This window comes from Pseudochaenichthys georgianus, chromosome 7, assembly GCF_902827115.2.
Source record: "Pseudochaenichthys georgianus chromosome 7, fPseGeo1.2, whole genome shotgun sequence".
In the NCBI taxonomy this organism is placed as follows: domain Eukaryota; kingdom Metazoa; phylum Chordata; class Actinopteri; order Perciformes; family Channichthyidae; genus Pseudochaenichthys; species Pseudochaenichthys georgianus.
In genome coordinates, this window is record NC_047509.1 from 31062029 (window position 1) to 31089073 (window position 27045).

Below are 27045 nucleotides of genomic sequence, written 5' to 3' on the forward strand. Positions count from 1 at the left end.
CCTCGAAGATGTGCTGAACAAGAAAAAAAACTGCACCATTGATGCAATCAAATTCCTGACCGCATCAAGAGAAAACTTCCAAATGATTAGGTAATACATGTGTTAGTGGATTTTGCATTTCAGATGTGAGGATTTATTTTGACTTTTCTCAGTTTTAAATATTTTTAATCTGTCGCTTTGAGACTGCTGGTTGAACACTACAAACAATTATCTTACATTATTGTTTTACAATATAAGGATTGAATTTATGAGATTAATCAATTATAAAAATAGTTATTAGTTTCTGTCGTAGTTCATCTTTTCAAAGAATGATGGAAAACCAAGTTAATATTGGGACAGCATGCAGATAAGAAGTATATATGCTAAAGAGCATCAATCAAGATGAAAAAAATACCCTCTGCCACTGCAATGTGTCATATCCTCCTGTAATAGTGGAGGGCTTTTCTCAGTAGCGTCATCATGCCATTGGCATTGTTAGTCATTTCAGAAGTGTTGTTAGTCTCAGTGCTTAGGACATTTATGTCGGAATAATAACAAACCAAACTGAAGTTGTCAGCAGGACCTCTCTGTATAATCTGCCTGTTGTTGCTGCTCTGAAATAACCTCTCGCTATGAGAATGTGTTCCCATCTTCGCTCACAGGATTGGAGTGACACAATCAAACATCAGAGGTCACTGTTGTGCTTCAATGGCACTTTTAATAAAACAGACATTTCATCCTCACAACAGCAATGTCTGGACAGAGAGGACGAGAGGGGGCTGGGTGAGGGTTCCCTCTGCTGATAGGCTGGTTGCTCCTGATAAGTGAGAGGGAATTGAATAAAGAAAATTGAACTGCGCTGTTGAGCACAGTGTAGGGAAGATGGAGGGGTGTGTGTGTATTGAACTCGTCTTGGCTGGCATTTATTTCTCCTGTCGACTAAAATAATAATATTGCAAAGAGAACCCCGACCACAACCGAACACGCTCCCCTCCCCCTCACATATTTACAGGAAAAATTAATACATTCAGTTAATTCACTAAGTAACAAAGCTAATTAATCTGTGTTTTAGCAGAAATCACATGGTTTCACATCCAGTTTTCAAACAGACTCGTTTTCCAGTTCCATTCCTAATATCTTTAACCACACAGTCCATCATTTAGGTTTTCTATTGAACGACTCAGACAAAAATCCCCCCACGCACCCTCTTCTTAAAGACTGTTAAATCCCCCTTGCCTGTATTTATAACTATGTACAGAAGCAGCAATCTAGCCATCACAAAAACCCAGCCACCCACCAATCTGATTCGTCCTTCCCAACACCAACAAAGTCCCAATCCCACCCAATAAAGAAAAAAAATCTTTGCCGCCCCGTTCCAATACGCTGCCCACATCTTACCCTGTTCTAAAAGAGCATGCCAAGTTTAACAATGAACACAGAAAATGTCTCTATACAGAAAAAACACCCTTAAAAATGTTTTTTTTTCTTCCTCCTCCCACGATGGTGGACATGGACATTAGACAAGATTTCAGTGGCAACAAATAATAATCTTGTTCCATTTTGGGATTTTTTTTTAGCGCTGACAGGAGCCAAGTTTAGTCATAAGAAAGTTGTGTCACAGGGTTTTATGGGGGGCATGTTGTGAACAGTGGGAGGGCAGTTTTCCAGGGTCTCTGACGCAACAGTTGGCCAAGGGGGTGAGGGGCTTTGGAAAGGAGAATAGGGAATGGGGTGGAGGAATATTTTTTTGTTTTTTTAGAGTCAGAGATGGCGGGGACTAGGGTGGCCGTTGTGGTAGAGCTTCTGCTTGATGTGGACCATGTTGCCACTGGAGTCCTCCAGCTGTCTGAGCTGGGCTCGGCGACGGAGGTCTCGAAGGTTGCAGAACTGGGGCAGCCATGACCAGGACGGAGTATCTGGAGGAAGGAGAAGAGGACAGGATGGTCAGAGGAGGTAAGCATTAGTGTGTGATCAATAGCTGAAGTTGTCTTTTATTATTTACCAAACATTATCCACCTCTGATGGATATGGTCGTCTTTTGAAAATCATTAACCTTTCTAAAGTTTCTATAATGTGAATTCCTCAAAATAAAGCAAAGAATCACTGGGTGACTCACAATTTCAAAGACACATATGGCAATAAATACAACATCTATGAGCCTAAAACTATAAAGTGTCTTTATTACAACAGCAGAAATAAAACCTGGAGTGTATTGCAATATAGAGTGCTTCACTGAGTCGGCTCCATAGTGAGGGTTTTAAAAATACATGAGTCCTGCATTTAGCTTTTTAAAGAAAAAGAAAAACCCAATTGAAGCTTAAAAGCCTAGAAAGCAGGTACCTGTAAACAATGTTGATGGCAGTGTTTATTATATGATGGTTATTTATGGCCAATATTTTTCACCATATCACACTCAAAATAAATGAATGATACCATACAGATACATACAGCCTTAAACAACGTGAACCAAAGTAAGTATGAGTTATTTTTAAGCTTATTTTTGGGCTTTTATTTGAGAATTGAGTGGGATAGGCCTATAAGGATGACATGCAACGAAGATACTGCCAAAAGTTTACTCGTACTTATTTGCCTTTATATGACATAACTAGGTCAGTATGATAATAAGAGTCTGAGCATTGTAAACACAAAAACATGAACGCATGCGAATTCTTGAATGACAAACAGGAGGAAAATTGGCAAGAAAGTACTTTAGAGTTCAAATAAGAAGGAAACCCCCTCTGCATAAGCCGTGCAACAGAAAGTATCATTAATATGTCACAATAAATGTCACATGTCCAGTCACAAGTTGACAAAGTGTAACTGCCGTGTACAGTGGGGCAAAAAAGTATTTAGTCAGACACGAATTGTGCAAGTTCTCCCACTTAAAAAGATGAGAGAGGCCTGTAATTTTCATCCTAGGTATACCTCAACTATGAGAGACAGAATGGGGGGAAAGAATCCGGGAAATCACATTGTAGGATTTGTAATGAATTAATTGGTAAATTCCACGGTAAAATAAGTATTTGGTCACCTACAAACAAACAAGATTTCTGGCTTTAAGAGCCTCCTCTGTCCTCCACTCGTTAACTGTATTAATGGCACTTGTCCACAACCTCAAATAGTCACACTCCAAACTACTACTAAAAATCAGCCCGGGAAACACGACCGGCCCAATTCGGTACTGCTAGAGTCAATTGTCAACGGGGGGGGGGGCTGCTAGTGAATTGTCCGACCGGCCCACTTCAGTACCGGTGAAATAAATTGTCCTTCTCCGTGTTCAAGTGAATGAGTATACATGCTTTTTCAACAATAATTTTCTACCATAATGCTGCTTTAAGAATGTATGATTAAAGGCTGATATTGGCTCTCTATTTTTTTTTTTAATGGTTTGGGGGCTCGTTATTTTGTCAGTCTCTTAAATACTTTTTCTTCAATCATTCTTCTTATCACCATTCTGAGATAAATGTTGAATATGGTTGAGTATGTTATGTTGTATGTTAGTATGTTAAGTATGGTCCTGGACTCTAACCCCCCCCCCACACACACACACACACACACACACACACACACACACACACACACACACACACACACACACACACACACACACACACACACGCACACGCACGCACACACACGCACACACACGCACACACACACACACACACACACACACACACACACACACACACACACACACACACACACACACACACACACACACAGCCACTTTCTGCCATCTCCGCTGAACACTTTAAAATATTATTAACATTTTAAACTGTATACCCCGGTATCTAGGCCCTTTTTGTTTTTTTTGCTGTTGTTTGATGTATATATATCACACTGTAGGACCTCGAGAAACGATATTTCGAGATTTCTGGATGTACAACATGTAGAATTCTTGACAATAAAGCTGACTTTGACTTTGACTTGACTTTTGATGTATTTAAAACTGGGCATGCCAGAATTTTTAATTAATATTAATTCGGTAAAAGTCCTCCAATACCCTCCAAACAGACGGAAACTGCCATATGCAAAGGACTCATATAACCTGTATTATTAATTCCTATCATCAACATTATCATGAACTGAATTCTATGAGATTTAGGCATGTTTTCTGTGATTTTAGGCTTTAAAATATCTGCAAAGCGCTTTAGAGATTGGTAGAAAATGTTGCTAAATAGTTTAGCCTTCTGCTAATGTAGCTGTTAGCTTAAGGTGACCAGATTTTCAAAATTAAAACCGGGGACATTTTTAGTTTTGCGGTCAAAATCTCATTAACATATCAATTTTTCTTCACTGTTAAAGAAAAAAGGGGGACAATTCTGCTTCAATGTAATTCGAACATTTTAACTGTTGGATACAAACAGAAGGACGATAGCTCATATGAGACTTCAAAGGTCTTTAATTTTGAAACTGTACATCAGATTGTCCTGATTTTCTCTGATTGACTAGATGGGGTCTCCTGCTATCACCCTGGAGTGAAATAAGTATTTGATTGACTTCGAATTACTCTTTGATTATGGACAGTTTCCATTAAATAATAATCAAAATATAGATGGACAATAGATCTAATTTGAGATTTTAAACAGCATACATTTTAAATTGTGCTTCAGAAAGTAATGTTATTTGAGTGTTGTGAGATGGTGTCAACATCAATTGAAATTAGTCACCCAGTGGAAATGTCAGCTTACATTTTACATTCACTCAGTTATAATATGGTAGTTATACGTAGTATGTTTTAAATTATTATTGATCACATTATATAGTACATATTTCTTAATTCAAGCTCCAGTATGAATATGTTTGGTGTGTTTTTTAGGTATATTTGTTATTGACCGAGTAAACGCTTTTATTTTGAAGGCAGTTTTTACAGGCCTCTACCTATAGGATATTCGCGCACCGCAATACAACGTGCTTGACTGTTTTTTCCGAAGTGGGGGCTGGCTTGACCAGTCTGTAGTGTTTACCCAGTGTTTCCTGACATGAAACGTTTTATTTCACGTTGCTATGTGTTTTTAACGTATATTAAAAAACGGGGACAGTTTCAACCGGGGACAGGGCAATACAAACGGGGACTGTCCCCGGAAAACGGGGACGTCTGGTCACCTTATGTTAGCTAGCTGTAGCTGTACGCTTTGGCAACATTGTCTCAAGCTCTAAAACACTGCTAATATTGTCAGACTCTCTGTTGAGGTATAACATACAGACATGTATAGTGTATGACTCCATGTAATACTGTGTACCATATTGTTTATGTAAGTAGCTGCGACTACTACTGTGTTCATTGGTTAGCGCTGTACCACATGATTGTGATGTCACTACCTGGGGTATAAGACCGTTGGAAGTCACGCCCCTTCTCTCTCTGTCCTCAAGTCTCTTGAGATGTGCATATAATAAATAACGCCGTGATGAATGGCTAAACTTGAACTGCTGAGAATATTCACCTTTCTGCTGCAGGAGACAAAAGGTATAAGTCTAAATCTGCTAATGGGCAGATACGATTAATTATTCTACAGTTCAAAGCGCACGTGCGATAACGAGGCGAGAAGATTGCCTGTTAGCACGGTTAGCATAGGAGTAGCTAGTTAGCCACGTGTTAAGCTAGTTTAGTATCGGGAGAACCGAGGGAAGCTAAAGCTAAGCTAACAAGGACCTAAGCTAAGCTACTGAAGCTACAAATGCAAAAGTCCGAGTGGAAACAGTGTAAATCTGATTTTGTCAGAAATCGGGAGAAATGCGGGAGAAATATGACCCCGGGAGGAAACCGGGAGAGGGCTATGAAATCGGGAGTCTCCCGCGAAAATCGGGAGGGTTGGCAATTATGGTATGAGCTCTGGGAAGAGAGGATGCTGTGTTGAATGCACGGAGTGGGATTGAAGGAGACCATCCTTCAAGCACCCGCTGGAGAGCTGACCGCGGCACTGAGGGCTCAAGACGACAAGCTCAATGCAAGACGACAAGCTCAATGCTAACGCCTATTGTGAGTTGACAATACCAGTTTAGGCCTGATATTCAGAGACACGAAGGACAAGGGCCGAGAAAGTCTCAGAGTATTACGGGAGCACTATATTGGAAAAGGCATGCCCCGGATCGTCACCTTGTCTATAACCATGACTGCGCTGAAGAAAGCTGATAATGAGACGAGTACATTATCCAAGCTGAGCAGATCATTACGGCACTCAGGAGCACCGAGTGAGGGACTAATGATGGCGATGGTTATGCAGGGATTACCCGAAAAATACAAGCCATTCACACTAATGGTGACACACGGTGACAATGAAGTAACGTTGGGAGAGTTCAAGGCGAAGTTGAGGAACTTCGAGGCCTCAGAAGATTCAGCCTCAGACAAGAGGGTGCTGAGGGTCCAAGCAGCAGCAACAAAGAGAAAGCCCGCCAAACGATTAATCCCCGATGGCGACGGAGAACGCGTTGGTGCATGTTGGCGATGCAGAGAGAAAGGCCATCGAAAAGATGACTGCAGAAAGAAAGAAGGGTGTCGCTTTTGTAAAAGCAAGGGGCACACAGATAAAGCGTGCACAAAGAAGGACCGCGGTGATGCCGCTCGGTGCGCGAGCATGCCAGGTGGTACCGGAGAAGCTGCGGGAGGAGATGACTACACCCTCAAAGTGTGAGCTGAAGGGACCAGCCTACAGAGACAACAACTACAGACCCACAGAAAAGGATTGATCGTGGACAGGAGAGTGTCGTCCCACAACACCAACGATAAGAACAAATTCAAGATTTTTGACAGCACCTTCAAGCCGGAGAGACACAGCATCGAATTGGCAGACGGGAGGCGTACCTTCGGGGTGGCGCAAGGGCGAGGAGAAGCAGAGATGTATCTGATAGACAGCGAGGGACAATGGTGTAAAGTGACTCTGAAGAACGCACTATACATCCCATCGTACCCCCAATAACTATTTTCCGTGAAGTCTGCTACAGCTAACAGCGCCATGGTGTTCTTCAACGAAGGTAAAGATGCTCTGATGTTACCGGATGGTACCAGGTTTGACATTTATGTATGTAAGAAAATGTACTATTTGCAAACAAAGTGTGATGTTGAAGATTTGTGTCATGTCAGCTATGATATCCAAACGTGGCATGAGATTATGGGTCACTGTAATTATGAGAATGTTTTAAAGCTGCAGGATGTAACTGTAGATATGCATATTAAGGGTACAAAGCATAAGCCTGATAAAGATTGTACAGCATGCATAGCGGGAAAGCAAACACACCACTTGAGTTGGTGAACACTGATCTAGTTGGTCCAGTTAACGAGTCCATAAATGGCTTCAAGTGTATGCACTCATTTACAGATGTGTGTACAGGGGCAGTGTTTGTTTATTTTCTGAAAGCAAAGAGTGACGCAGTTCAAGCCACTAAGAAGTATCTGGCAGATGTAGCTCCCTATGGGACTGTGAAATGCATTAGATCAGATAATGGGACTGAGTTCACTTGTAAGGAGTTTCAGACACTATTGAGAAAGAACGAGATCAGACATGAGATGTCTTGTCCTTATTCCACACATCAAAACGGGACAGCTGAAAGAGAAGGGCGCACTCTTTTTGAAATGGCCAGATGTTTGCTTTTTGACAGTGATCTGCCTAAAAACCTTTGGCACTCTGCCATTCAGGAAGCAGCACATACCAGAAACCGGTGTTTTAATAAGCACACGGGCACTATGCCATATTCAGCACTGACAGGGAAAAAGTGTAAGTTAGCTAGGATGCATACGTTTGGAGCAGTGTGTTATTGCGTACCAGCTGGACAGGGGGAAATTAGACACTAGGTGTGAGAAAGGATGTTTTGTAGGGCATGACAAGGGAAGCCCCGCATATCTAGTTTATACCCCGACAAAGAGAAGGTGCAGAAGCACAGACTAGTAAAGTTTATCACCAGCACAACTTGTGATAGCGAGACTCAGACACAGTGGTTAGAACAGGATTCGGAGGAAGACTGTGAAGAGGGAGTAAAGGCCCCACAGCCTAGTGTACTGAGAAAAGATGTACAGACTAACGCTCCACAGTCAGCACCAGAGGATGATGGCCAACAGCACCCTAGGGTGGCGTCACATGCCTCAGACAGTGGGAGATATCTCAGTAGGGAGCGCAAACCCCCAGAGTACTTGAGAGACTATACTCAGGAAGATAGTGATGAAGAGGATAAAACACTCACTAGTATAGATTATTGTTACAGAGCAGTTTGTGGTGTACCTCTGACCTTTAAAGAGGCCATGACATCGACTGAGTCAGAAAACTGGGGAAAAGCGATGGATGAGGAAATTAAGTCTCTAGAAGACAATCAGACTTTTACCCTGACAAAATTGCCAGAGGGCAGGAAAACAGTGGGAGGTAAATGGGTCTATTCAGTTAAGGGAGACGTTGACGGACAAGTACAAAGCTAGGTTCGTAGCGAAAGGATACAGTCAGAGGGCGGGGACAGATTACGGGGAGACATTCTCACCAACAGCCAACCTGACAAGTGTACGTGTATTAATGCAGAAGGCAGCCCAAGAGGATTTGATTTTACACCAGATGGATGTAAAGACAGCCTACCTGCATGCACCCATCGATCACCACATTTACATGGAACAACCTGAGGGTTATGTAAAAGAGGGAGAAAAGCTAGTGTGTAAGCTAGAGAAGTCAATTTACGGCCTGAAGCAGTCAGGGCGAAATTGGAATACGATGTTGCATGAATGCTTAACGGATGACAATTTTACACAGAACCCGGCAGACCACTGCGTGTACTCCAAGGAGTCTAAAGAGGGGAAAGTAATAATTGCTATCTGGGTCGATGATCTTATCATCAGCCAGAATCTGGGTAGAGAGTGAACTGAGCAAGTGAATACATACAACCATCTAGGCAGATAGGTAATGTTTAACAGTGTATTTATTGACGAGAGGAAAGCATAGGTTCAGTCAATGAACCAAGATTTTAGAGAAAGTGAAGAACATGCTTTCCACAAAATTTAAAATGAAGGATTTTAGGGAGATTAAATCATTTTCAGTCAGTCTGACGGCTGTGTGAAAGTATCACAAAAGAGATATGTGGAAAAGATACTGGAACGTTTTGACATGCAGGAGTGTAGGGTAAGGTAAATGCAATTCCAAAAGTATGGAAGTCAGCTTATGTCTTGCCTTTGCTAAAAGGAGGGGAGGCAACTATTTTAAATAACTATAGGCCACTCTCTAAATTGTCAATTCTGGGCGAAGGTGCTTGAACGCCTAGTGAGTGAACAAGTAAAGGAGTTTTTATGTAAAAATGATATCCTGTCTAAACATCAGTCAGGTTTCAGAAAGAAACACAGCACCATCACTGTGACAATGAAAGTGGTGAATGACATTACGAGTTTTTTAGATAATAAGCAGAGTTGTGCAGCTCTGTTTATTGACCTTTCCAAAGCGTTTGATACCGTCGATCATCGCGTTTTGAAGCAGAGGCTACTCAGTATTGGCATATCCAGCCATGCAGTGGGGTGGTTTGTGAACTACCTCTCTGAAAGGTCCCAATGTGTTCACTTTGATGGGCTGTCTTCTGAGTGGTTAAACATTGCTAATGGTGTTCCCCAAGGTTCTGTTTTAGGTCCACTTTTATTCTCCATCTACATCAACAGTTTAGGTGAAAATGTCGATGAAGCTACTTTACATTTTTATGCGGATGATACTGTGATGTACTGTGCAGGTCCCTCCATTAAGGAGGCTGTTGTTAAATTGCAGACTGTTTTTAACATTATTCAGACTCAGCTCTCTGAACTAAAGCTTCTTTTAAATGTTGAGAAAACCAAGGTAATGCTCTTTTCAAAAGCTAAAAAGACACCAGAGCCTGTTTTGGATATTGTAACTGTGCAAGGAATAATACTTGAAGTGGTTGCCTGTTACAAATACCTTGGTATCTGGCTTGATGATTGTCTTACTTTTAAACTTCAGGTCATTAATCTGCTTAAAAAGCTGAGGGTTAGACTAGGTTTCTTTTTTAGAAACAAGTCCTGTTTCTCGCTTGAGGCCAGGAAAAGGCTAGTCACTGTGACCTTTTTACCACTCACTAGGCGTTCAAGAACTTTAGCCAGAACTGACCATTTAGAGATTGGCCTATAGTTATTTAAAATAGTTGCCTCCCCTCCTTTCAGTAAAGGCAAGACATAAGCAGACTTCCATACTTTTGGAATTGTGTTAGTGCTGAGGGAGAAGTTAAAAAGAGAAGTAAGAGGTGGAGCAATAAAGTCTGCAGCTATCTTTAAAAAGAAAGGTTCTAAGTTGTCCGGGCCAGCCGGTTTCTTAGGATCTAGCTTAGATAAGGCTTCATGAACAACATCAACAGTAAAAGGGGTAAAACTGAAAGGGTTTTCCAGACCACGTTGTTCAGAGTCACAGAATGGCAGAATGTTTACAGAAGCAGAGTTAGTGACAGAATCAAATAGAGAACCACAGGACACAAAATGCTCATTAAAGCAATTTAGCATAGTGGCCCTGTCCGATATAGAGCCAGATGCTGTGGTAAGGCACGGAGGTAGCTCATTACGGATCTCACCGGTTGATATCGATTTTATTGCTTTCCAAAATTTCCTAGGATTATATAGGTTTTCTGTGGTAACTGACAAATAGTACTTCGACTTTGCACTTTTGACATTTAAAGTGAAGCTATTCCTTAGCTGCCTAAAACGCAGCCACTCTATCTCTGAGCCTGATTGCCTCGCCTTTGCCCAGGCCTTGTTTCTCTCATGAAGGATACTAGACAGCTCAGCAGAAAACCAAGGATTGTCTCATCCCTTTATTCTAAATGTACGCAGGGGTGCATGTCTATCAATGATCTCCATAAAACCAAGATAAAAATAAGACCATGCGGTTTCTACATCAGCACACAGATCGATTTTACCCCAATCAAAATCAAACAGATCATGAACAAAACCCTGCTCCACAAAATGTTTTATGTCTCTCTTGATGATAATGCGAGGTTTAACCTTTTGGACCTTAGTGTCCCTAATTGTGGCTACAACACAGTGATCGCTCAGATCATTTGCAAATACTCCCACAGATGAATATTTATGGGGAACATTAGTTAAAATTAGATCAATTAGGGAGGATTTATTAGGGGACTTAATATTTGGGTGAGTAGGACTGTCCACAATCTGAGTAACATTTAAAGAGATACAAAGGTTTTTAAAATCCTCTGACACTGAAGTTAACCAGTCCCAGTTAAAATCTCCAAGTAGCACTATTTCCTTGTAGTCTAGTTGTGATAAAAGATTTGCTAGTGAAGACAAGGAGTCTTTGACAGCTGAGGGGGGTCTGTAGCTGCCCACCACCATGACCTGTTGACCCTTTGCCACTTCTATATTTAAGGCTAAAAATTCAAATTGCTTACTGATCGATTTGGAAACTAATGTGGTTACACACATAAATTGCAACGCCACCACCTTTATTAGGCCGGTCGGTACGATACACATTAAAACCATTTAAGGCAATGTCAGAGGCCAAAATAGACTTATTTAGCCATGTTTCAGATGAGACAATGACGTCAGCGTCAGTCGATTTTGCCCAGATATGGACAACATCTAGTTTACCTAACAGACTGCGCACATTCAAGTGGATGAAACCCAACCCAGACCTAGCTTTAAAATCAGCAGGAGTAGCGATCTGACTACTACTACTGGGCGGACCAGGGTTAGGTTGTACATTTCCTGACAGTAATAACAACAACAAAACCAGGCATCTTTTCCTCTTAAACGACACACATACATTGTTATCTAATTTAGAAACACCGTAAAAGTCTGCGAGAGTGTGATTTGAGCTTAAGAAGCAGTCCTGAAGAACCATCATCACAGGAAAACAAAAAAGACAAACATATTTTGTCGAGCAGATTGACTGTGACAAGGCAACCGGTAATTGTTTGAGCAACACATCCGAACCTTTGCAGGGGATGCCCACTGCAGTTGGCAGAACAGACCTGAATCCAGTAGTCTTCTCAGAATGACTAGAGATCTTCTCATAGTCCAAAACAGTTAACAGGCACAGCAGAATCCCGATATGGGCCATTTTCCCAGACCAGCAGAGCATCCGGATAGGCGTGCAAGCAGGCCCGAAATGTGGAGGCGCTCCGTTCTCCTCGCGATATCCCCGGTGCAGAACCTTCTCAGTACAGCAGGATAGGCGAAGCAGGACCAGCTCGAGGCGTAGAGGCGCTCCGGTCTCTCAGCGATATCCCCGTGGTAAAACGTCCTCGGCACCGTAGAGCACGACAGGTGGAGCAGGTGGATACAGGCCTCCGCTACAGCAGGTGTAAAGCAGCCCGAACGCGAAGCCGCTCCGGTCTCTCCGTTACGCCCCCCGGGGTAAAATCTCGCCAGGACAGCAGCACACGACAAGTGGAAGCAGGTCCCCGCCACAGCACAACTGGGCAGGTGGAAAAAGGGGGCCCAAGCAACAACGTGCAGCCGCTCCGTCTCTTCGCGACGATTTGTCACTAATTGTAAAGCACTTATTCATCACTGTACCCTGTATGCCAAGGCAGGTTTGCCATCACTTACTGTACGAAGGCTCAGTCATTGGTACACGTTTATTTATAAAGCCATGTTGGGTAAACTCCCGTATTACATCTGTTCACTGATAACACAGAGAGTTGCAAGCAGCTATTGTCTGAGATCGTATGATGAGTCTTGTTAGATGTGCCAAGAGCAAGGACTGTCTTAGGTAAGACAGCTTTTATGTGCGCAGCGCCACTTGCTTGGAACAGTCTACAGCTAAAATTGAAACTGAGCAATTGTCTTCCTCTGAATGTTTTTAAAGCAAGTCTAAGTGAAATGCTCTTTGAAACTATGGGTATTTGTAAATGTTGATAAGTATGTAGCTTGTAAATATGTTGTATGATATCCTCTATTGTTTTATGTTTTATGTTTCATGTGGAACCTAATTGCTGCAGGTCTCCCTTGAAAAAGAGATCAATGATCTCAATGGGACCAATCTGGATAAATAAAGGTTACAAACAAACAAGGGAGACACCTTGTGATCAAAAGTTAGATTACACTGAAGATGCACCTAAAATGGTGGATGTGAAAAAATACAGAGGCAGCCTAATCTATTTGACTACCTGTACACGTCCAGACCTATGTTTTGTGGTAAGCAAGTTATCACAATATGTTGCTGAACCGACAGATGAACATTGGGTTACAGTAAATCACGTTTTGCGTTATCTCGGGGGTACTGCAGACAAGCCGCTTTGTTTCAGAAAAAGTAGCGAGAAACTAGGCCTACAAGCTTATAGTGACGCTGATTGGGCGGCAGATAAAACAGATAGACGCTGTATGACAGGGTATTGTGTGAGCATGAGTGAGGACAGCTCACTAGTCTCTTGGAAAACCAAGAAACAGCCTACAGTAGCGCTTTCCACATGTGAAGCTGAGTATATGGCTCTAGCCCTAACAATACAGGAGTGTATTTACTTGGGAGCAGCTACTGGAAGGGATAGACACATATGTGTATAAGAAAACAGTTGTAAACGAGGACAATCAGGGGACAATAGCCCTTGCCAAAAATCCTATGTGTAGACAAAGGTGTAAACACGTGGATATTAAGTACCACTTCATAAGGTCCACCATAAGGCAGGGAAATATGTTACTGGTGTATTGTCCGACAGATGAAATGGTTGCAGATGTGATGACCAAGCCTGTGTCCAAACTGAAGCTGAGGAAATGTGAAGGGATCATGTTTGGTGTGTAAAATGTGTAGGAAAAAGTCCACATTTGAATATGTAAAATGTGTTGAAGAAGCCCACATTTAAATCATTTGTACCATGTGTTTGCTTTGTTAATTAAATATGAACAAGTAAACAGTAAGCACATAATTCATAAGTGGGAGTGTTGAGGTATAACATACAGACATGTATAGTGTATGACTCCATGTAATACTCTGTACCATATTGTTTATGTAAGTAGCTGCGACTACTACTGTGTTCATTGGTTAGCGCTGTACCACATGATTGTGATGTCACTACCTGGGGTATAAGACCTTGGAAGTCACTCCCCTTCTCTCTCTGTCCTCAAGTCTCTTGAGATGTGTGCATATAATAAATAACGCCGTGATGAATGGCTAAACTTGAACTGCTGAGAATATTCACCTTTCTGCTGCAGGAGACAAAAGGTATAAGTCTAAATCTGCTAACACTCTCTTTTAGATAAATCCTTCTTCCTTTGTAGATTACTTTGCGTAGTGGGCAGTTATTGCCAATGCATAGCAACCTTTTCCTGAAGGATATTCGACTTTTGTTTTAGGCTTACACTGAAGGGAAATACGCGCGCCTCTGCATTTGTAGAACAGCCAATAGGATCTCTCCTTCTGAAATGACCTTTAATTGGTCAAAGTCCCCCAATGTTGGCCACATTTTCTAAAGCCTTAAAACAGAGCCAAGAGGAGGTGCAGAAGTCTCGTTTTCTCTTAGGCCACTTGAATAACAATATTCTGAAAGGTTATTATTGAACTTTTACCAAATGATGTAAATGAATGCCTACTGTAGCTTTAATTTAATTGTAAACCATACATAAAATATCTTCATGAAACCTTAGTCCAGAATATGACTCAGAATCAGATGTATTGATGTTTAAAAGTGGGCTAAAGCTCAACACAGACCTCAAACTAGAAAAGCTAATGTTTGACATCATACCTCTAACAATGTAATTCTGGGAAGTAAGGATTATATTTTCAGAGTAAGTAAGGTCAGACGGACAACGAGACGAGATGAAAGATTGGAAAATTGAAATATTGGATGAGACAGTAAAAAGCATCAATTTCTTAAAGTGCACCGTGATGTTGCCCTTGATTTTTCACATTTGTGTACAGAGCTGTTGCCCATGTGACCTGCATCCCGGCATCATTTATTTATCTACAGTCGCAAGGATTTTACAGGCTGAAGTGTCAAATGGTATCTGCCTTCTGCAGCTAACGTGCTGTACATACAGATCACACAGGCCTGCCGAGATATCAGCGATCTGACTGGAGTGGGGGTGTCATGACGTGAAGAGGGGAATGGCGGAGCAGATGTTGGAGCTTGTCGGGTTATAAACCGGAGCCGGCGAAGCAGAGCCGGGTCCACGGAGACAGAAGAGAGGGGAGAGCCCCAGACAGCAAACCCAGAAGCAAATGGCCCTGCTACAGGGTGAGCAAAGGGAGGGGTGGAGGTGTTGGGTGGAGAGAAGGTGAGGAGGGGGGAGAGAGTGAGTTATTTATAGCTGTGAATGGGTATGCTGTCCACAAGGAATGCTCTGAAGGGTATCCAAAGGAAAAGGGGCAACGAAGACAGATTTCTCTCATTTGAATAAAAGGATGGGGATAGAGCCGGGAGAAATGGTAATGCTGGGCAAAAAAAAATGTGGAGGCACAATTGCTATGCTCTTTTATAGGAAGGGGGGTTGGTACAAACGCCAAGTCATCGTTTTTTCCATTTTAGTGTTTTCTCTTTCTCCGGTGTCTTTGCAAAAGAGACTGTGTAATCAGATATTAGCAAGGATAAGAAGGGTGGGGGGGGGGGGGGGGGAGTAGTTGCATCAGGAAGCGTTGTAAAGGAAATGGCTAGGAGTAGATTCAATAAGTGGAGGGGGAGGAGCAAGAGATGGAATTAGGAGTGGGAAGGGTGGGTTTTTCACTTGCCATTCCAGCTGCTCTCTCTCATTCTATTTATAGCTCTGGAGGAGAGTGTGTGTATGTGGGGGTGGGGATGTGACAGCATCTCCATCCTGCACCACACACACACACACACACACACACACACACACACACACACACACACACACACACACACACACACACACACACACACACACACACACACACACACACACACAGAAAGGGGCATTCCCTCCCGGTACAAAAAGAAGAATCCCATATCCCCCACTCCTACTGCTGCTAATAAATATCGATGCTCCTTCCTCTCTGGGGGTGTTTTCTATGATGATGTATTTTACACTATTGTACTAATGCACTGGAGAAAAAACAGCATTGTCTGACTCGCTGCTGTAAAACCTTCCACACCTCTGAGCAAAAGCTGCATGTATCAAAGCTTGTACAATTCACACCCCTTTTACAATGTAGCAGTTCATAAAAACACCAAAAATCCAAATACTACATAACGTTTTCTATGTTAATACATCTATTGGTAATAGCACACATCATAACTTTAAGTTCCAACATTGCTTCATACTTTTTTATCCTGCCCGAGGAGCTTTTCCATTGCAGTCCAAGTATCCAGGCTACATTTATCACCTACTTTTTCCTTAAAACTGAGGATCCAGGCCACCTCCACAATACAGGCCTGATACAGACAGAGCGCAGACACATTAGTCAACCTCAAAATCCTATTTTTAAAAACCTTGTTGCAATATTCAGTAACTTTAGCTTATTTGTGCTAAACGAAACCTAAAACTTTGTGAGTGTTTCCCCTTGGGTTTGAACCTGACTGGGTAGAACAGCTTGACCGTGAGAAACTGAAACCCTTTAATCCAGGATGCTAATTCTCAGCTCATCAGCAAACATTTTGCTAGTGCAACTGAGATGAATCCACTGCGTTGTCTCTTTTCTACAGAGTGCCAGACTATGAGGGATTTCATGCTGCCATGTCATGATTTCACACTGCTTAGCTTTAGCCTCACTGAAAGCCTTTTAATGTTGGTGAACTATAAACCACATATTATGTCTCATTAAATCTGCTGCATTGCTTCTCCTTTACTAAAGTAACATGCCTCGTTCATCTGTCATAAAGATACGGTAAGAGAAATGAAACAGATATCTCTGATATCTCAGAGAGAGCGCTGACGGGGACAGGAAATTGAGGAGTAACTATCACACTCAGTTGGATTTAAGTACATGTGGGAAAGTAGCTTTCACTACGACACAGCAGATGGCGGGAGGGAAGTATTTTCTCTCTGTTTCTCCAGCCTGGTTTGAACCAGTCTTAGTAGCAGATGTATGTTAAATCACATATAAGTATTGTATAATGTATTACAAAAGCGTATTTAACGCTTTTTTCAAACAAATATCTAGATGGTCAGATTTTAGAGATTGAGACAACCTAATTTCCCCAAGAGAAGTATTCTAGTCCAATTCTGCACATTAATTCATCTTATCTTCAGTGTAATGTGAATTGACACATTTACACACCAATACTTTTAATCTATGTTTTTACGGCTTTCTGCACTCCTGTGAATGTAAAAACGTATAGTACGTATAAATGATTGCTATCTTTTTATTCTTTGAACTGTAACTACAGAGTTCAAACCAGGTCTGCCTTGCTGCTCTGTAACAGTGCTAACCACTTAGTCAGAATGTTCTCAATGACCAAGCTTGACACGCATGACATTTCTGGGACATGCAGCTCCATTGAAGCCAAAGTAATATCATTACTGAGTAAAAGGCCATGCAAACCCATAGCATTGGTGGATTTGGAGACAATGGGCACCTGGTGACAGACAAGACAGGCAAGACTCTCACAAGTATAGTTATTTTACATGTTTTTTGTGTTGTTTTCTGTCTCTTTGCAGTTGTTTTGGAGTGTCTCATTGTGGTCATTTTGTGTCTCTATGTGGTCTTAGAGCGCTTTAGCCACTCGACCCTTGACAAGTAGGACTGTAATCAATCACATAAATGATAGCATAGCTCGTCCACCTTCAACCTTATCAGAGGTCAGAATAGTTACAAATGTGTGTGTGTGTGTGTGTGTGTGTGTGTGTGTGTGTGTGTGTGTGTGTGTGTGTGTGTGTGTGTGTGTGTGTGTGTGTGTGTGTGTGTGTGTGTGTGTGTGTGTGTGTGTGTGTGTGTGTGTGTGTGTGTGTGTGTGTGTGTGTGTGTGTGTGTGTGTGTGTGTGTGTGTGTGAACAGCTTTTGAACCTCACACTGGAATAGCATTGAGACAGTGTTAATATTAATAGTAACACCTTTGTGTTTCCTACTGTCATAAGTTAAAAGAAAATCCTGGAAAAAAGGCCTACACATTATATATATATATATATATATATATTATATATCTTTCTGAACTATGTTTTCCTTCACCATCAATGGATAAATGTCATCCTGACTCAACCAACTGCTCCCATTTTGTAATGTAAGACTTTTTTTCTGGCATTTATCTGCCTTAGTGTATACAAAGATAAAAACTGATTTTTATAAAAAGTATAGGGGTGCTGTGGATTTATTAAAGGAATAGTTTGCCATTTTTTGGAAACCTAAACCTTACCCAAAAGTTACATGATAAGAAAAAATACCGCTGATGTCTTTGCATGGAGCTAGAGGCAGCAAGTTGGTGGCTTTGGGGAAACAGCTGGCATGTCTCTGCTAAATGCTTAAATACCAAAACAAGCACCTTTTAAAGATTTGTTTTCTTTGTACACTGTATCTTATTTAATCAGTCTGTTCGTATACCAAAATATGCAAATGAGAGTATTTGTTTTTACAGTTACATGCTGAAAGAATTTCCTGGCCAGGAACAGGAACAGTGGTGTCTTGTTGATACCGCAGTGACTCTGGGAACTCACTCTGCCTGAAACGAAACACTTTGATTTTCTTTCATCCTAGCTCAGCCTTTCACAAAGTGGACCACTATATATGAATTGATTCTCTGATACCAATGTAGTGTTATACTGGTTAACTTCATACCAGATAAAACGTGTTTTCATTTGTGGTGTCCCCCAGGGGTTTATCTTGGGTCCCTCTTCATTTTATATTAATAGCCTCTCCTTGGGGTATATCACAGCTGACCTGCTGTTTTAAAGTCCAATCAAGCCTTGAATTATAGATCCTACATCCTGCATTATGTCATGCTAACAACCCCTCCTGGTCCCTATACTAGCGCTGTTAATTATCTTATGTGTAATCTGCTCAGCCTGTCTTCACTAACACTGAAGTCTGTCTTTGTTTGCTCATGTGGTGTGATTGTGTTTTATTTAACTAGGGCCCATAACTAAGATGTTTTTTGTCTTTCATTTGCAGCCCTGGAGAAGGTCATTCATGCTTGTGTCTCCTTCAGGCTTGATTGTTGTGACGCACTTGGGCTCTTTGCAGGAGAAATATCAACATAGTTTATTCAGCAGGCTAATCAGGCTCTCCGAGAGAAATGACTGACTGTCTGTCTGTCAATTGTAGAATTGATTTCATGGTTTTAAGTCAGCTTATTTGCTTGATTTGTTAGCCCCAAAGTGATTCTGATTGCTGCTTGAGATCCTCTTTAAGGGCCCTTCTAGTGACTCGCAAATCTATCCTCATCACCTTAGAAGACCTACGTTTGCTGTGCCTCCTCAGCTGTGGAAGTCCAGGAGTCCAAAGTTAGTGTCTTTATTTTAATTTTATAATTTGATTTACTTGACATATTTTAATACATTTCCATCATATATAATGTTATCTTTACCTTAACACGAGGCATGTCATGATACATCTAGATTAAGTCTTACCTGGGGTTCAATTCAAGCAAGTTGGCGTTTGCATCATCTTTATCATTTAAACTAATTCATATAAAAAAAAAATGTTACTGCAACAATTTTGCTTCTGCAGTGTCCCCAATTAGATAATTTAAGGTTTACCTTACAGTTCCTACAATGTTGCACAAAGGCTTTGGTAAGCAGAGAATGTTCTGTCAAACCTGATTTAAAAAACACTAACCTGTTGTTATTTTAACCAATCAATGCAAACAAAACATGTATCTAACAGGCTAAACTTTTTACTTAAACCTTTCATTTTGTCTTATAAAATAATGATCTTGTGAATAATGAGTTTACCATAGTCAGAAAAACATAATGATGGTACTCTTTTGTACATGTATATTAGCCTTTGACAATCGCTGTTTCCTGAAAACAAATCAAGAGTAATTCAGCTTGCCAAAAAGAAGAAAAAAATGTATCATCCTCGATTCCATCTGATCACACAGTTGGAAGGTTTGGATATGATTTTCAAGAGGATGCAGTAAACTGAGAAGAAAAAACATTGAGTAGAGCCAAATATGGGCCAAGCAATGGGGGCAAAGTCATTTACGAGAGCTCCACCAACTGCTGTATAACCTGGCAATCGCTTGCACATGCAGATACACGGTGGATGGATGCATCTACAAAGATAATTTCATATCCTGTAACTTGTTGGAAGTGTGTATCATGGGCCAAGAAAGAACCAGTTACAATTTAGAGTGGATCCAAATCATGGGGCTACACTTACACTCTTGCTAATATTTCAAGACTTTCATGGCTTTGGTTAAGGTTGGCATTTGCCCACAGCCCTTTTTGTTTGGCTTGTGTTCATGTGTATCTGCAGAAGACCAGAAAACGGAGTCCATCTTACCGTAGTAGCGGCTCGCCCTCCAGGCCCTGACGGCACAGTGTAGGACTCCGTCCAGCCACAGCAGCAGCCAGCTGATGCAGAAGCCCAGCAGCAGCCCCAGCATCAAGTCCATCTCCTGCTTGGTCACACTGTCACTCACAAAGTAGTTCTCTGAAGAGTCCACCAAGGAATGGTCCCCATCGTACGGGATTACATAGTGGACATGATGCCTGGGGGAAGACAGACAGCGATAAGTGATGGAAGTGTTTGATATAGAACAAAGTATCATTTTATGAGTTAAAGATACAAATGAACGTTTCTTAGCTAACTCAATGACATACAGATATATCACAAATCAAATGAAAAAGGTATCAGGTTGATACAAATGTATAAACAGGAATAAAGATGTATCCACTAGACTAAATATATTAAATATTTTCTCTCTTGTTACTTGTTTTCATATGTTGAATTCCTTCATATTCACTTTAATTTGTTTCTCGTCTGTATAAATATAATCTTGAAAAATCCCTCTCCAAATGTCCTTAACCCTGGAGACCATAGACACTGTTTGCTAAATTCTAGTATTTTGTAGCAATTTGAGAGTTATTATATGTACTGATTCTAACTTGGATGATATCTAGAGAATTCAATCTGAAATTGCACTAATCCACACTTTTGCTGAAAACCCCCTGAAGCCCTTTCAAGGACCCTTAGGTATTCTGAGACTGCACTTAAAGCAGCTGTGGGAGGAAAAGTTTAAGAAGAGTGGCTTGGGCTCACAGCCTGAAATAAGAATAAGCAACACTCAGCTACATCCTTCAGTGACTACTGTTAAAGTGCCTTTCAGAAAAGCATTTACTCCAGTATACTACAGGACAGGTTATGCTGGTTTTTTCTTTCTGTCATTAGGCTAAAATTCCTTTTGCTACAGTTTGCTAAACTATTGGAAAAATGGAGGGAAAATGTTGCTAATGGCTTTCTTTTCATCTCAGAAATGCGTTGCCAATAATGTCAGAATGTGAATTACGATTTGCTGACGGCATTTTTATGGAATGAGACATGAATAAGACCAAGATAAACACATCATCTAAAATAAACCAACTGTGCAAGTATTGATAGTTTGTGATTGATTACAATGGTTTGTTATGCTGGGAATCTCAGGTTAGCACCTCACAGGAAGAAAGGGGTGACACATATGGAAATGTTTCACTGCACATTTAAAGACGTTTGTAATAGATCAGTACATGTATGACTCTCGCATTACTGCTAGAGGACAAAATGCATGCTGTATATTGCTGCATTTACTAATGTAGGACCTTTCAACAACAACGCAGTCCATCCCATTTTGCCATGCTGTACATCATTGACAAAAGAGATACATCTAACTTTGTAAATCTTACAATTGGTAGGACCCGCTCTCCTGAGAGGGGATGAAAATGTTTTCCAATCTAACAACACAGGCAGTTGTCTGACAAACATAAGGGGCCACAGTGGACGAGATTTAAATGCTGGAAGTGAATACAGATACACATTGGGACATTTTACAAATAAATTGAATTTTGGCCATTTTGCAAGAGGCCGATTATTTAGGAGGTTGCTTTTTAACAAAATGATTCACAGTGGATTGCTAAAACCAAAATCCTTTAAGCATTGTTCTGGGATCTAAAATCTGGGATTTGCTTCCCAATGTCAGAATTGAAGCAGCATTAGATGCCCTAATTTCCTGTCAAGCTAAAAAAAAAACACCCTAACTGCATTTACTGTAGTACAACACAATAGTGTTTTCTCTAGATGATCTCTGGTGAATGTCCCCTCTTAAAAACAGGTTTTATACGTATTACTAATATGTTTAACAGCCACTGTCTTGTGGGTTTTTACTGGCAGAATCCTAAGCACTGGAAGTAAACTGGACTGATGTTTCTGGTGTAAATTGAGGAAGCAGTACAAAATCTCCACCTACAGGAATGCAACTTCATTAACAGAAAATCCACCCGTGATAATTGAGTGACAGAAATTCTCTGTGGAGTGCACTGCAGAAACACAGCAGCACTTAGTACTGAATGTGGAGGGAAACACACATCTTAAGTATCTCAGTGAAGAAGTAGCAGGGCCACATGGGGGATAGAACCACCTGTTGGACCTCATAGACTAAAACCATACAGTCACCAAGGTCCATTAAAGCTAAGCTACGTGTACAAATAAGCCTAAATCTTCCTCTAGGTTTCTTTCTATTCCCTCAAGAAGGCTTTTGCCCAAATGCCTTTAAATAAAGTAAAGGATTAGTTTATGCTGCCTGTATGTATTTAATCCCCTAAACCAAAAATACATATATTTCCTCTTACCTAGTGGTATTTTTCCATCTAGATTGTTTTTGTGATTTGCAAAGTAGCTAAATCGGCTACAAAGATGTCTGCCCTCTCTCCAATATAACGGAACTAGATGGCACTTGGCTTTGGTGCCCAAAAAACACTTGAACAAACTCAAGAGCAATTCTCTTTCCAGAAATCATAACCCTGTTACTCAAGATAATCCAAAGACCTTGTTGTAAGCAAATCCATGTGGGAACTGGTTTCTTTCTACCAAATCACACTTGCCAATTGAGTGAGCTTCAACACCTTGTCTGTGGTAGTTGGGTAGAAAGAAAAAAAGGGTATTGTTATTGAATTATTAAATAAACTCTGGTGCTGCAACTCCATTGTATGAGAAAAGGCATACGTCTCTGTGGCCAATATGTTAGTACTCGGAACCTCACACTAAAAATATAGATTGATAAAATAACTAGGAGGGAACATATGTGTATTGGAATTGGAGTGAACTGTCCCTTTATGTCCGGTTCACCTGCACCAGCACATCTATGTGTTTGGTGTCTTGTATAAAACTGAAACCAACCGTACGTTTTTCTGTCAACATTTAGAATGAAAATGCCCCAATGAAAGGATTTAGATCCCCTTGTAGGACAACTATCCTGCAGACTCCCACAACAGCATGACACCAATCAGCAGTGTGCACCCAGCAATACACAAACTCCACTCCTACGTCTCTCCCCTGCTGCCACAGAGGCAGCCATGCAGGCTTACGGGCCCTGTCACAGAGGCTACATCCAAATCACAGCACAGAGGCTGCCAAATAAAATGTCCTCAAGCCTGATAAGGTGAGCGCTGTGGGCGCCACAACACCTCCACGTCTAATGGATGGAAGGGTGAGTGAAAACCCAAGCTCAGGTGCTGCATTCCACACATATCCTGCTCTTTCTGCTGTTTAATGTGAAAATTGATGACTGACTCCCATTCAGGAGTGTTTCCAGGTCAGTGAAAGACACTGTGTGGGTACAGCAACCTGAAAACTAACAAGAGGTTTACTTATTTATAATCGCCTGATTGGTTAACACTTGTATTGGAGAAAGAAACATTTTAAATCCATGCTTGTAATACTTCATTTTCTACAATCCCTGCTTGCATTCACAAACAGTCCTTTTGCAAGGATGACACGATTGTCAAAATATTACAAATACGATGATACATCATCTCATCACAAGTCCTGTCTCCAAACACATTTTTTTTGTCTCCATCAGTCCTTATCACATCACATCCTTCAGTGTGTGTGAGAAGCCCCTCCAAACTTTGCATCAGATTATCCCTTCTCTGACAATCTAGCACCTGATGAAGACCCATTTCTGGATTTACAGGCTCAAAAATAAAATAAACACTGTAGAACTGGCCTCATAATGCTGCCAATGAACTGCTAGTATCTACCCCCTCACTGCAGCATGCACAGTATACACTGCTGTTTTGTTTTAATGTGCATCTGCTCAGCCTTGCACCAACATGAATGGTGACATTTCCCTTTTTCCTTACACAATGGCTGCCTGCAGGACATGGTTTCATCAGGATCTAGTATGAGGACATAGGTGTGGGTCTATTGGATAAAAAGACTCCGAACACTGTTGCCGTTCCCTTAGGGCACTGTAGATTCAAGACTAGAAAAAAACAGAGGCCCCTCGTGTTATCCACACAGCCTACAGCCTGCATTACATGCCTATACTGTACTGAAAAATGCACAATACTGCTGATTTAATTCGGATTTATTTATTATTGAGTGTCTTGCTGCTGTTTTCCTCCCCGTTTCCAACCTGCAAATATAGCAGGTAGGCTGATGAGCAGCATTGTAGCACTTCTTAAGCCATAATCACTTCACTTTAGCACTCATACGATCCCTATAAAGCCAGCAGGTTGATATTGTCACCGTGTAGGCCTGCGTAGCGCACTTGATGCTCAGATTGTTTCTGAACGGCCTCATATTGCTCATAGTTCATTACCTATTTATGGCTCAGACACACACCTTCGTATATGCAGCAAAAGGCGAAATCTTCGCAGTCGGTGTATAAAAAGAAACAGCACGAGCAAACATGTCATATCTAGCGCAAATAATGAAACATCTCGCTATGTACGCGCACAGATACAATCTTCGCGGGGCTTCACCGCCACAAATCTTCGAGGCCTCTTCAGCAATTAACAATTGACGGGTGAAAAAAATAAAACACACACAGCACAATGTTTATCCCAACATATTGAGCGAGGATGATGGCATTTACCTTCCACAGTTGCAGTGACAGACGCGGTCCTCCCCTCGTAGATGCGGTAAGATGTAGTTGTGAAAGCGATCCAGTAGTGCGTTCATGTCCATTAAACAGGCTATCGCCTGCAAAGAACCATGCAAGTCAGCTGGGACATGTCAAGCAAATAGGCTAGGCTATTCCTGCAGACAGCGAATTATTCTCGTCATCATTATCAGGATAAATAACAACAATAATAAGGATCATGAAGGGAAAAAAAGGAGAGAAAATAGCCTTGGCAGATCCTCCCGATTCTAAAAGGGGAGGGAGAAGGGGGGGGGGGGGCTCTTGCCTCCAAACGGATTTAGATTATTTATTTATGACAGCAGGTAATTATAGGTATAGGCTAACCTACTTCCTCATTCATAGGCCTGCTGTAAGGTGCTTTCACGCAACAATTGTAATGATCTGAATATTAGCCTCGGTGCGTAAATTAGAAAAGAAAACCGTATCGTGGCTGATGGAGGTGAAGATGTCTTACCATTACAACTGAAGCACCAAGAATCATAAAAATCATGGTGGTTGTGATCATATGCATCAAAACTTCCAAACTGGCCGCCGTCCTTTGGCCCGGGCTTCTACCCGCGGCGGTGGAGACGCTCCGACTTGGCTCTGGGCGCTCTGTCCGGGCAGGAGCCGCTCATGGAGCCGCCGCGCCTCTCCTGGCTCCCCGTGCCTTTAAACTGCCCGGTTCTCCCTCCGTCTCCTCCTACACAGCGCACGCCGCTCTCTCAGTCCCTCACTGCGCCCTCTCCATCCAAGTCTCCCCCCCCCCCGGTTGGTCTCTCGGATGCGGCTGCCTCTAGCTCCAAGGGGGCTCCTAATTACCGATGCAAAAGTGAGCCGTTCTTCCAGGTGCGTGTCTATCTCTATCCCAGTTAAAAAATAACATAAAGAAAAAACAAGTGAAGATCCCTCGATATCCTACCAGGGCTATCCTCTCTCCCCCCTCCTTTTTTCAAGTTATTCCACACCGGTGCTGCGCTTTAATACCGGCCAATTCTGTCCTCCATCTGCGGAAACGGTCGATTTCTCTCTCTCGGCTGGACGTTTCAAAGAGCTGCACCGACTCCTCTCGCGGCCATCGCCCTCGTCTTTCTCGCAATGCTTGATAACATCGACATGAGGTCCAGATCGCTCCAGTCGGGAACTAGACCCACCCTGCGCCCCGAGTCCAGTCCGGATCCAGCAACGGCAGCTGCATCAACGCCCGGAGCCAGACACGCATGATTATCCCATACCGGCTTCCAGCAGCCACACGAGCATCCACTCCCACCTCTTGTGTGTATGTGTGTATGTGTGTGCGCGTGCGTGCGTGCGTGTACGTGTGTTGGAGAGTGAGAGAGAGAGAGAGAGAGAGAGAGAGAGAGTGTGTGTGTGTACAGTGGGCGGTAAGAGAGGGAAGATCTGCAAACTGCCTTTGTCGGCCTATACAGGCTCATTATCTATAGTGGTGGATACCTGCAGATGCACTGGGCTTCAATCTTCATGATGATTTAACCTCCGTCTTCTCCAGAGGCTTAACCCCCCCCCCCCCCCCCCCAATATTGCCACTAAACAGAAGCAGACACACAAACGCCCTTGCTTTCTATTTCTCTTCTAGACATTACAGCTGTTCAGTTTCTGATTCTGCACCATTCATGCTGGGTTATTTGTATTATTCCGCATGTTTATTGCAACACATCCTCACTCCCAGGTCGGCCTATGTTGACGTTATGTCAAGTCCCCTGCCGGAAAAAGCCGGCAGGGGACTTGACATAACGTCAACATAGGCCGACCTGGGAGTGAGGATGTGTTGGTTTATTGTCAACAATATTATTATACCTTTCTGGAATATAGACTGTAAGGTTTTTCCTTTAGCTAGTCAGCCAGCGGGAGTAAAATAGTTTTCCTTCAAAACATTTGAAGAATGTCTTATATTCTCTGGACAAATTGAAATCACTGCGATATTTAATATCAGATGTAATATTAGGCCTATAGGCATATGTCTTGTGAAGACTAAAGCTAAGTACAATATCAAAAGTGGATGCGTCAGGTTAAACTTCTTCACTACCAACATATTTTTGTAAATACTTATTCAGACCAAACTACAAATCATCCAATAAAATGTGAAATGACTCCAAATGTATCATGCAGCCTAACCAAACAGACAAGTAAACAATGGCATGA

General features: G+C 41.8%; 1 protein-coding gene and 1 long non-coding RNA gene across 2 annotated transcripts; one reads left to right on the forward strand and one right to left on the reverse strand.

Moving 5' to 3' along the window:
- Positions 1 to 677: 677 nt before the first annotated feature.
- tmem240a (transmembrane protein 240a) lies at positions 678 to 26176 on the reverse strand. Its single transcript, XM_034086189.2, has 4 exons — positions 25358 to 26176; positions 24856 to 24962; positions 20286 to 20494; positions 678 to 1895 (listed from the first exon to the last, which is right to left on the reverse strand). Exons 1-4 carry the CDS (start codon positions 25412 to 25414, stop codon positions 1741 to 1743), a joined length of 528 nt encoding a protein of 175 aa, XP_033942080.1. The 5' UTR covers positions 25415 to 26176; the 3' UTR covers positions 678 to 1740.
- LOC117448888 (uncharacterized) lies at positions 14044 to 20346 on the forward strand. The gene is made up of 4 exons (XR_004552421.1): positions 14044 to 14117; positions 14933 to 15129; positions 19232 to 19282; positions 20259 to 20346. It is a non-coding gene; the product is annotated as an uncharacterized lncRNA (long non-coding RNA).
- Positions 26177 to 27045: the final 869 nt, after the last annotated feature.